We start from the raw sequence: 12,483 nt of genomic DNA on the forward strand, positions 1-12,483 counted from the left end.
CCACCATGTAAGTACGATCCCATGTAAATACAACGCTACTTAATGCCACCCCTCCTCTTAAAAGATATGACGTCAGTCAATGTGGTCCCCTCTAAGTAAGTATGACGTCAGTCAATGTGGTCCTCCTCTAAGTAAGTATGACGTCAGTCAATGTGGTCCCCTCAAAGTAAGTATGACGTCAGTCAATGTGGTTCCCTCTAAGTAAGTATGATGTCAGTCAATGTGGTCCTCCTCTAAGTTAGTATGACGTCAGTCAATGTGGTCCCCTCAAAGTAAGTATGACGTCAGTCAATGTGGTCCCCTCTAAGTATGACGTCAGTCAATGTGGTAACCTCAAAGTAAGCATGACGACAGTCAATGTGGTCCCCTCAAAGTAAGTATGACGTCAGTCAATGTGGTCCTCCTCTAAGTAAGTATGACGTCAGTCAATGTGGCCCTTCTCTGATTAACATCATACTTTCTAAGAAGGCTCACATTGACTGACGTAATACTTCATTATATGAGGACCACATTGAATAACGTCATACATTCGTCATTACGTCATTGACGTCATGCATAGAGGGTGCTCACATAGTGTCAAACTTTCTTAGAAGAGGCACACATTGATTAACGTCATACTTTCTTAGAAGGCTCACATTGACTGACGTCATACTTAGAGAATGGCCGCATATTGACTGAAGTCCTACTTCATTAGAGGAGGACTACATTGAATGACGTCAGTCAATGTGGTCCTCATCTAACTATGACGTCAGTCAATGTGGGTAACTCCTGGAAGTTATGTCGTTTGTCAATGGTTGCCTTTCCACCATAAAACCTTTACTAGTGGAAGCCCTCCTCTAGGTCAATATGACATCATCAATGTGTGCCTCCTCCAATTAAAGTAAGTATGACACCAGTTGGTGTGTGTTGTCCTCAATGCATGTGTAATCAAATTTGGTCATCAATTGTTATGCACCGATTCCCGCGCATTTACAACGCATATTATTATTTTTTAAATAGAAAATTGAATGGTTTCCCGTTGAATATAACAAGTATTTTATCGGTTTATTCTGAACCATTCGACATCATCTTAGATATCAATCACTCTCGTTGGCCAAATAGTAACGTCTGAGGGGGGCTTATTGGGGAAGGAAACCGGAGAAAACCCACGTGGCCAGGCAGGTGACCCCATACAATTCACGTCCAAACGGGGAATCGAACCCAACCGGCTGGCCGCCTAGGCGAAAGCAAGGGTGTGTTACCACTGTGCCAGGCGGCCTTATCCCACCATAATCTTCGTCTATCATTGCAACCTAATTCTGACTAGAACCACAGGGACAGGGTTTCGTCTAACCCCACACACTCCAAACCCGCCCCTGGTTTTACTTTTTTTGCTGGATTTGTGGCCCAATTAGCTCCAGGGCTATTTTGAAGCGTACTCAGCTTGTATTAGATCTCAATGAACAACAAACGGAACGGAGACCCTTCGAATGTTTTCCAGATCAAATTGTGTGATGTATGTTGCCCAAGGACACAACTATGACCTCACAGAGTGGTATGTGACCTCGACTTCCCGAGAAACGCAGACCATCTCGTTTAATGAATCCCAATGGAAATATAAATTCCGTTTTTTTTTATCCAGTAAACATTAGAAATACAAGCTCCCTTGTTGATGATGCTGTATACACAGCAGGCATTATTGACGGGAAGCAAGGACAGACTATTTACAAACAAGCCAGTGACCAGATGACTTGATAAGATATTACCCAGTTAATGACCACGGTCCATTAAGTCAACCACAAACAAACTTGCCTATCGAGATAAACAGGTATGACCCTTCAAGGTCACCGAAAACCGTCCGCGACCGTCCTGAGTGCCCGAGTTATGTAATCCTGTGAACAGACCGGACTTTCTATGTACCAACGTACGATGAACTAGGTACACCTGTGTACCACACATTGTAAAACACATCAAGCCATATCGATTACAATCATAATTTCTCAATATTTTCTACATACGTTATTTTTTCCCTATGCCAACAACTTATCTAAAACCTGAATAATATTTTATTAATAAAACGTGAACAAAACTCCTTGTTCGTGTATGCCTATATTAAAGGCAGTCGATCTTTCAGCTTGTTCTCATTGGAATGTTGGGAATAAGGGACTAGAGAAGGGTTGAGCGTTCCTTTGGATGTACGTCTTTATTTAGATACCATTAGTGGTCATTGTGAGGGTGGAATTGTTATACTGACCGTTTCATATTTTAGAGGTCAGTACGGACCAATTGGGGCATCGGGCTTATGATTAACAGTGGGATATCATATAAACTGCAATGGGACAATATAAACATCGTGTTGAATATAACAGGGGAACAATAGGTTTTCATTGAAAAGTAATACGGACCAATTTGTCAGTGTTGTGGTTCTCTTTTTGAGAACGCGACATTGCATGACATTACAATTACGTGACACAGAATAACATAGCATATGCCATAAACGAAGCAGAAGTCCGACTAGCTGGTCGGAGATGCTTTTCACCTGTGTATCGATCTGTTGTTTTATTGATATTTAATCGGTTTCGTTTGCGTTTGACATTCTTTTGATTTTAGGAAAATGGTATTTTTCTGTTCACTACGAGAGACAAACAAGTTACTTTACAGAGATCCTTACGAGAGACAAATTATCCCATTGGCTATTTCCACTTTACAGAGATCCTTACGAGAGACAAATAATCCCATTGGTTATGTTTCTTTACAGAGATCCTTATTAGAGACAAATAATCCCATTGGCTATGTTACTTTAAATGGATCCTTACCAGAGACAAATACTTCCATTGGCTATTTCTACTTTACAGAGATCCTTACGAGAGACAAATAATCCCATTGGCTATGTTACTTTAAATGGATCCTTACCAGAGACAAATACTTCCATTGACTATTTCTACTTTACATGGATTTTTACGAGGGACAGATAATCACATGGGGTATTTCCAATTTACAGGGACTTTTTTACGAGGGACAAACAATCCCATTGGCTATGTTACTTTACAGAGATCCTTACGAGGGACAAACAATCCCATTGGCTATGTTACTTGACAGGGATTTGAACGAGAGATAAATAATTTCTGACTGATTTGCTTTAGATGGAACATGGGGAAATATCTCTGTTGTTGTTGTTGATATACTCCTTCTTTAGACAAAATAATAATGACATAATTCGAGACAGTTATTCTTTAGACCAGAGTCCAAAATACAGATAAATACAATGACTAAGACACACTCCAGACAGATGATTTCATCGAAATATAACAGATTCATTAGAATGAACCGTGAGCAGATGTCTATTATCATACGACATGAAGCGAAGGTTTGATGACTTTAACCAATAGTTACACGATGTTAATTCCTACATGTAGCTATAGGTACTCATGAAATCCGGAGAGGTTCCCACGTCCCAAATATATATATATATATATATGTGTGTGTGTGTGTCAATACAATTTTCTTCAAATAATATACATTATATCTCTCAGAATGTATGTCCTCAATACTGTTTACTCATGTAGACATTGAAAAACCAATAAAGCCTTCCCTATTGTTCCGTTCTTTCTATAAAGGGAACCGTCTATTGTCTGCAGAGTTCGGATAGAGCCTGTGGAAACAATAGTTATTCTAATTTTAGGCGTAATCTTCAAAAATAATCTCGACACGAATCATTAACGAGATTTAAGAAACTGACGATCATGACTCATATCGAGTACGGAGGTTGTATACGGGATTGGCCGACCAATGTTTATGAACATTTGTGGCCAGGCATGTTGGTAGAATCTTACATATATACTGATGGTTGATATACTTTCAACCTTTCGGTAGTTTATATTTATATCTTAGTTTCCATTGCAGCCAATGAAATACCCCCTTACAAAATACTCACTATCCCATAAATACAAACGATGGAGTTCCCGCTTCATTCGTTCTTCTCGAATACGATTCGTATCCCTTGTGTCATATTTTCTGAAACTGAAAGCATGATGTCCCCGTCCATCTATTCTGAGAGGGGGTAGTTCACCTCCACTTCCGGTCCTATTCCGGTTGTCTGCCTGTTGTTGAGCTGCCCTTCTTTTCTTTTCAGAATCGAACAAATCAAAGAAGAAATCCATTGTTTACAAATTTTGGGTTTAGGATAGTTTACACACTTCCTTAGTACGGTCCAATGGCTTCTACGTTTTACACTATGGGTCAAGCACGGGGCACATACTTCCAGAATTAATCCACTACAATCACAAAACAAGATGCTAGACTCTGCTGATAACAGCTTGAGAAGCAAGGGGCTGATATATTCCTTCGGCTCTTGTAATATGATCCTCCCAAATAGACTCAGTCCATTGGGATAACCTCGTTCTTTACCGTAGCCGTGTGTGCAATATTAAGAGTTTACCCCTGACGGGACACACCGAAAGACAAGTAGCGTGATAAGTCCTGTATATATTCTGTGTTAATTTGGTGGCGAGTCCCTGTCTAACAGAAGGGCTTTCTCCACCATAGGGGGACGGTACATGGGAATCCAGGTGTGACTAAAGCTGGAACCTGACACTCGTGATTGATGGGGCATTCACACCGTCACACACACTTGTAATGTAGATACAGGTATACCGTCGTCTCCACGATTATTGTTACGACGTTCTATGGAGCGACAAAACACAAAATAATGCACAGACTCGTTTCCGATCCACCAATTATTTGATTCATAGAATGTCTGTTCATATGTAATACAAAAAATAAGACACAGTTCGTATTGGCGGTTGTACTAGACATGCGTATTTCGGCGGGATAGAGTTACGGACCCACTGAACCCACACAATGGCCTTTTGGTTGTGTTTGCTATAAATAGCGAATAAAGGGACAGAAATAACTATGAAAGGATCCATTTTCCGGTTTTGACTGAAGTGGCAAGATATTACATGAGAAACCAATCGGAACAGACCGCCGTTGAAATTTAATTTTCATTATTTTATAAAAGTGCATCTGAGCATAACATACATTCCCCGTTACAAGTTAATTAGTGACACCGCCAGTTATTACATATATATAGGTACATATATATATAGGTGGTAATAACGGAAATACTCGTTACACAATCCATTTCTCTATAGGGACCATTTGGCACAGGGCCATTAATCACAAATGAAACGCGTAACAATGCGGGGATACAATGCAACATACATGTAAACAATAAAAACATATACAAACAAATAACTTGTAATTTTTAACGGTCGTCACACTCTCCGAATAAAAAGACTTTGTTTGATTATCGATGTATAACCTTCGGTAGTGGAAACAAAAGTTCAATAATTAACAACGACTGAAATATGATCTACATGCATATATAATCTGCATGTCCATGTCATTACAGTAAAACATGAATAAATAAGTAAAAAAAATCCATCGCCAAAACCACACTTTATCAAAGGAACCAAGTTGTCAATCAATAAAAAATCAAGGTGAAATAAAAGTATGGCAACCTAGTAACCAATATACTGAGATATCGCGTCCGGCGTATGGTTACTTAGTAACCAATATACTGAGATATGACGTCCAACGTATGGTTACTTAGTAACCAATATAATGAGATATGACGTCCAACGTATGGTTACTTAGTAACCAATATATTGAGATATGACGTCCAACGTATGGTTACCAATATACTGAGATATGACGTCCAACGTATGGTTACCTAGTAACCAATATACTGAGATATGACGTCCAACGTATGGTTACCAATACACATGTACTGAGATATGACGTCCAGCGTATGGTGACTTAGTAACCAATATACGAGATATAACGTCGTGCGTATGGTGACTTAGTAACCAATATACTGAGATATGACGTCCAACGTATCGTGACTTAGTAACCAATATACTGAGATATGACGTCCAGCGTATGGTAACCTAGTAACCAATATACTGAGATATGACGTCCAACGTATGGTTACCAATATACATGTACTGAAATATGACGTCCAGCGTATGGTGACTTAGTAACCAATATACTGAGATATGACGTCCAAACGTATGGTTCCCTAGTAACCAATATACTGAGATATGACGTCCAACGTATGGTGACTTAGTAACCAATATACTGAGATATGACGTCCAGCGTATGGTTACCAATATACTGAGATATGACGTCGGGAATATGGTAACCTAGCAACCAATATACTGAGATATGACGTCCAACGTATGGTGACTTAGTAACCAATATACTGAGATATGACGTCCAACGTATGGTGACTTAGTAACCAATATACTGAGATATGAAGTCCAACGTATGGTTACCAATATACTGAGATATGACGTCCAAACGTATGGTTACCAATATACTGAGATATGACGTCCAAACGCATGATTACCAATATACTGAGATATGACGTCGGGTATATGGTAACCTAGCAACCAATATACTGATATATGACGTCCAGCGTATGGTAACATGTAGACAATTTACATAGGTACTATGACATAGCAACCGATCTAAGATAATAACAACGTACTGTCCGGTGATGTGATGATCTACGTATTATTTATGCCACAACCGGAGTGTACAATAACATATTATCGTATTTACAAAGCGTATTGTAGGTTAAGTTTGTTGTTAAGTCTCTTGAAAAACTCAAGTCTTTAAAGCTTCCAGTCTTATTTTTACCTACCAAATGTTACAATATCAAACGTAGCCGACGATATTTTGACAGAAATCAACAATATGGCAGCTGGTTTTTACGGACACACCCTTAATATTTTAATGTACTTTAAGAGTTAGCCGATATTTACCCCACACATGGTGCTAAAGGAAACAAGGCAGCTGGTCGCCACAATATGTCTGCTTGTACCTTTATAAGTACACAAATCTGATATCACCATACTATTTACAGATAACAAAACTGTTTTTGTTTTGGTTTGTATATAAAACAATTCTCCACATGAAGTATTATACTGTCTTTGATGTTATTTCTTTCTAATAAATAATTCATTTTAGACGAGGAAACCATGCAATAACGTAACCACTGGTCATAACTAGTTTTTAACCTAATTACACAGATCGATATATTGATTCACAGAACAAGTGGGAAAAAAGCACACAGGTGGCTTTTTGCCAATGGGCACGATGTTCTTCGCCAAACACAGTTTGCCGCTCAACAGCAACAGAAATCATTTTTATTTCATTTATTTATCTATTTTTTAACTTTATCAAATATTGTTTATAATATCGAAATAAGTAAAAATAAAAACAACCCAACAACACAATTTTAAAAATATAAAAAGTACGCTATCAATTTTTGAATGACAATACTTTTCCTGGCCAATATTTACATTGGTACACCGTTGATGGAGTGAACCGTTTTTGTGGAATAACAGATTCTTGAAAAATGCTTTATACTTCGATCCCTGCTGATCGACGAATCTTCGTTTAAATTTCAAGTTTCATCCATATATGTGCAATGAAAAGGTTCTATCAACATTCACTGCAAGACGAAATAAAAAGTGTGATAATGTGTTATACATCACTTAAGAAGATGCTGAGGAATGACACGTCTCTCAGGAAGATGCTGATCTTAATTCCATATCTAATTCCTGCCCAGGAACATATTTACGGCTCGGTGTCACTCACGAGAGCCAGCGGAGATATTGACCAGAGGTTTCGGATAAGACATTACTACACTGTCATTAGGGTCCAATCCCCACTAGTATCCATTCACATCCTATCAGTTCTGTCATCAATAATCACTTCTGTCATCAATAATCACTTCTGTTGACAGCGGGATCAGGCCGAGACCAACGAATGACTTTACTCCTAAAATAGATCGGTGACATAGTGTCGCCAAATCAATTATCTGTATTGATGACAGTATATCTGAAGGTAAGATAAATCAATGATCTGTATTGATGACAGTATATCTGAAGGTAAGACAAATCAATTATCTGTATTGATGACCGCCTTGGGAAATTACCTGATGTAAGTAAAGCAGTACTTTTTATCACCAAGACTTGTTGTTATAAGATTCAACCGACAATTTCTTTTATGAATTTATGAAACACTTATAATAGCATGTAGGTTAGTAGTGCCGATATGTTCAGTAGACTATTACAAACGGAATTTAGCTCTTAAAAAATGTCGGCGTTTGCCACCGATCGACGAAAATTATACTTCGAGTTATTCGATCATTTCAAGTAGGATTTTTATTGTTGGGACCAAATTTTTACTTCGTATTATCCGAGTTTTTCGAGTTATCCGAATTCGAATTTTCCGAGTTTTTTTTACTAAGATAAAGAGAGAATTCGGCCGGGACCGGCGAGGTACTTCGAGTTAAGCGGGGTATTCGAGTTATCCGAGTTCGAGTTAACGAAGTTCCACTGTATCTGAAGGTAAGATAAATCTCTGAAGGTAAGACAAATCAATGATCTGTATTGATGACAGTATATCTGAAGGTAAGATAAATACATTTAGATGTACAATGTACATGACTTCGATTGTTTTAACTTATAAACCATCACATTTGGTAAAGTATACAATACTTAATATCAGATTGCTTATAGGTTCACGAAAAAAGGGGCATCCGAAGTGAAAAACAAGATAATACAGAATTTGAAAGAATATAGAATTCACTTTGAAACCATGTCAGATGGTCCCGAATCGTCAATTGAGCAACGACAACTTTGACATTCATGTTGTATAATTGTATTAGGTCTATAAGGTTATATGGAAGTTACACTTGCTATGTGCTCGGGTTTAGAATTAAAATTGACACAAATGGTTCGCGTTAAGGCGGTATAGACAGCCTTTTGATAGGTGAGCTATTAAGAACGATCCGTGTGGAGCTCACACCTATAATAGTCTACCGCAAAAATCAATCTCGTGAAGGCCACGTAAACTACCGTCACGTGAAGGCTCGAGTAGTCAACGACAAAACTCACGTGAAGACTCGAGTAGTCAACGACACAAACAACTCACGCGAAAACTCGAGTAGTCAACGACACAAACTCACGTGAAGGTTCGAGTAGTCAACGACAAAACTCACGTGAAGGGCTCGAGTAGTCAACGATACAAACCACTCACGTGAAGACTCGAATAGTCAACGACACAAACCACTCACGTGAAGACTCGAATAGTCAACGACACAAACCACTCACGTGAAGACTCGAATAGTCAACGACACAAACAACTCACGTGAAGGCTCGAATAGTCAACGACACAAACAACTCACGTGAAGACTCGAATAGTCAACGACACAAACCACTCACGTGAAGACTCGAATAGTCAACGACACAAACAACTCACGTGAAGGCTCGAATAGTCAACGACACAAACAACTCACGTGAAGACTCGAATAGTCAACGACACAAACAACTCACGTGAAGGCTCGAATCGTCAACGACACAAACCACTCACGTGAAGACTCGAACAGTCAACGACACAAACAACTCACGTGAAGGCTCGAGTAGTCAATGACACAAACCACTCACGTGAAGACTCGAATCGTCAACGAAACAAACATCTCACGTGAAGGCTCGAATAGTCAACGACACAAAAAGTCACTCAAAAAACAGGAACGACTCGCGAGGAGAACACATGTATTTAGTCCAGGACGCTCAAAAAATCTCGTATTTTTAGACAGAAACGAGTCGCATGACAGTGTCACGTTGGAACGATTCACGTATATGACCCAAGAGTCACGCGAATCTGATAAATGATCAGCAGATTTCTTATTGTTTCTAACGAGTTTTCCTCTTGTAATCAGATATCTGGGTGGAATACAGAAAGCATCTTAGTCTGATCTATATTTCTCAACGCTGAGTCCTCTAAATCCTGTCAGTGTATTGGGTTTTAGACCCGTTGCCATGACAACTCGTGTCTAACAACGGCTACATCTTTGGAGTATTGAATTGTCTGCTTATGGTTATTATGTTACTGTATAACAAACACCATTGAACAGAAATATCTCGCACCGTTACACAATCATCTAAAGAAATGACACTCTGAACTGTATAAATTGTGTATCAGGCATAGTCTTCAGTTTCCTAACCAAGGGGAAGTAACTCGTATTGACCGTGTTTGACAAGGTTTGTATGGATATTTTCTTTCATCCCATCAAAGCCTACCAAACAAAGATCCACGTTTTTATTAATGTTTTAGATAATACATAAATACTGAAGAAATACAAAAGGAAATTTTCTCAAAATCACTTATTTTCAAAATTCTACTAAATAGGCCCACGACGTTATATCACTGTTAATTTGGCTCAAATAACTCGGACAGGAGCCCAAGTCTAAGTAAGTTTGATGACAATTGACAAGCGAATTCTGCTGTACACTAATTTTAGACCAATTGGACAGTATGTGAAACTCATAGCTTATAGTTTTATAGCTTTTAGAAGTATTTATACATTTAACGACTCATCGTCGTCGGAGTGACAAAAATATCACAATATGTGAAGACATAATGCTAAAGTTTTATAATGATGGCGTTCATTTCGGTGGTGATGACAATCGCGCGCGCGGGAGCATCTCGGGGAATCGAAGATTGCCGGAAATTTCCCCAAAATGTACATCTAGTGTTTTTTTTATGACGTTGCTGTTAATTGGTAAGGTGATAATATAGATTTAGTCATTATATAGTTTTTTTTATATTGGAAAATTATAAATATACACTCTTTATTATAACAGAGCTGATAAAGTTTGATTAAAAAAGTGAATTCATCACTTCGGAAAAGGGTTAACGGTAGCCGGTAACACTTTTCGGAGTTCCAACATACATTTTTTAACACGATTTAACTGGGGTAAATAATTATATTGTTTGAATGAAAAAATGCAATGAATAAGCTGATGTACCTATTGTAATCGAATTAACGCGAGGTCTTAGCTGGGAGATGTGTGTCACTATGGGTGCGATCACAGTAGCTCATTAGTGATCTAGAGGCCGGATCCTTGGGTTAATTTCTCATTCTGGTCAAAGGAATGTTTCAAGCCCCTGTGTGTGCGATATATACGATGAGAGATTTGAGGGAGGCAATGGGGTTGAAAAGTAGAGCGGTGTTCGGTCAAAACATCTGGCCGTAAACGTAAAATCATACTATTTACAATGTAGGTTACTTTTGATGTGGTTTCCCCGTGTATACGATACAGATTGATCTTTTAACTTGTATCTGGTGTATATCCTGAGTCTCCATGTAAACAGTTATCTTTCTACACACTCCCGTACTGTAAACACTACACCATGTCTGTAGCGAACGTTAACACTGCCCAATCTCGTTTGTTTTTCTCTTTTTTAAAAATAGACTTTGCCAGAGCAGTTGTGACTAGCGATTACGTCGTAGCTGCTTGAGATAACATCTTGACACCGAGAGAAAGCCGACAAACTGTGTAATGAAGTAACTATAGCATTGCTGCATGTTCACGTGAAGTCGTGCGTCTGACAGGTAATGTACGTGTACACGGAAGGGAGAGTGAGGCTACCTCATTACAGTTGGCCTTGAGATCAGGGCTCAGTCAAACAATGGTATAGTGATACCGGGCTGTGGGCCTGATGGAAAAACCCGCGTTGTCTATGGCAAAGTGTCAGTGTACGTCTGAAAAGTCTATTTTTATCTACTTGTTTGTTAATTTCTTGGAAAATTAGTTTTGCATATGTTTGTTAAGAACGACACTAACTATTAGATGCACTACCTTTAACCCAATCGTCATATCGGGCACTAGTAATGAAAAAAAAAAACGCGGAAAAGAATGCAGCAAAATAAGATTCAATATTAACCGACAGTCGCCTGTGATATTATCCGGCAAAACCTGTGATATTACCCGACAGTCGCCTGTGATATTATCCGGCAATCACCTGTTATATCCGACAGTCACCTGTGATATTATCCGGCAAAACCTGTGATATTACCCGACAGTCGCATGTGATATTATCCGACAATCGCCTGTGAGATTTTCCATACCGAGTGCAAGAAACTGTCCCAAAATATCGGTTGATGTACATGAAAAGCACGCCAAAATATGCCTATAGTATGTATCATGTGTACGGAACCATAATCGGAACCAAACAACTCTGAGGAATGCTATCCAACGGCGGACACAACCGGTGTCACTGGGTCACATTGGATCGACAACACAATTAGTCGGAATGGTGGCGGTTACTAACTTGCCAAAGCATCATTGCAGCTCACACAAGGCGACAGTATGTTACTGTTGTGTGATGACTTGGCCCTCGAAGCACGACACACAGACACCGCAACAATAACCTCGACTTCACTGAAAGTACACCGTCATTATAGGATATCCAGACCACAGGAACTTGGCACGAATTCACAACCAATTCGTGCCGAGTCCCTGTGATCCAGACAACTATCTGATCATTCATTAGTTAGTTCCTGGTTGCCCATTGGTGGCGAGTTTCAAAGTTCCAACCAGATCGTTTGTTATAAGACAAATAGTAAACTGGTTTTGATAACAT

At 39.0% G+C, this 12,483-nt stretch overlaps 1 protein-coding gene across 6 annotated transcripts in view; it reads right to left on the reverse strand.

Moving 5' to 3' along the window:
• LOC117325503 (cAMP-dependent protein kinase catalytic subunit alpha) overlaps positions 1 to 12,483 on the reverse strand; it is a 141,195-nt gene that overhangs the window by 24,724 nt on the left and 103,988 nt on the right. The window contains exon 1 of one of the 6 annotated variants that reach the window (XM_033881766.1): positions 3,914 to 4,464. The exons of 4 other annotated variants lie outside the window; for them this stretch is intronic. In XM_033881766.1, coding sequence (XP_033737657.1) covers positions 3,914 to 4,139 — 226 coding nt within the window. In that variant the 5' untranslated portion in view covers positions 4,140 to 4,464. Of the gene's footprint in view, positions 1 to 3,913; positions 4,465 to 12,483 lie in introns of those variants that run through there. One more of the 6 variants, XM_033881765.1, reaches the window with a different exon arrangement.

This window comes from Pecten maximus, chromosome 4, assembly GCF_902652985.1.
Source record: "Pecten maximus chromosome 4, xPecMax1.1, whole genome shotgun sequence".
Classification (NCBI taxonomy): domain Eukaryota; kingdom Metazoa; phylum Mollusca; class Bivalvia; order Pectinida; family Pectinidae; genus Pecten; species Pecten maximus.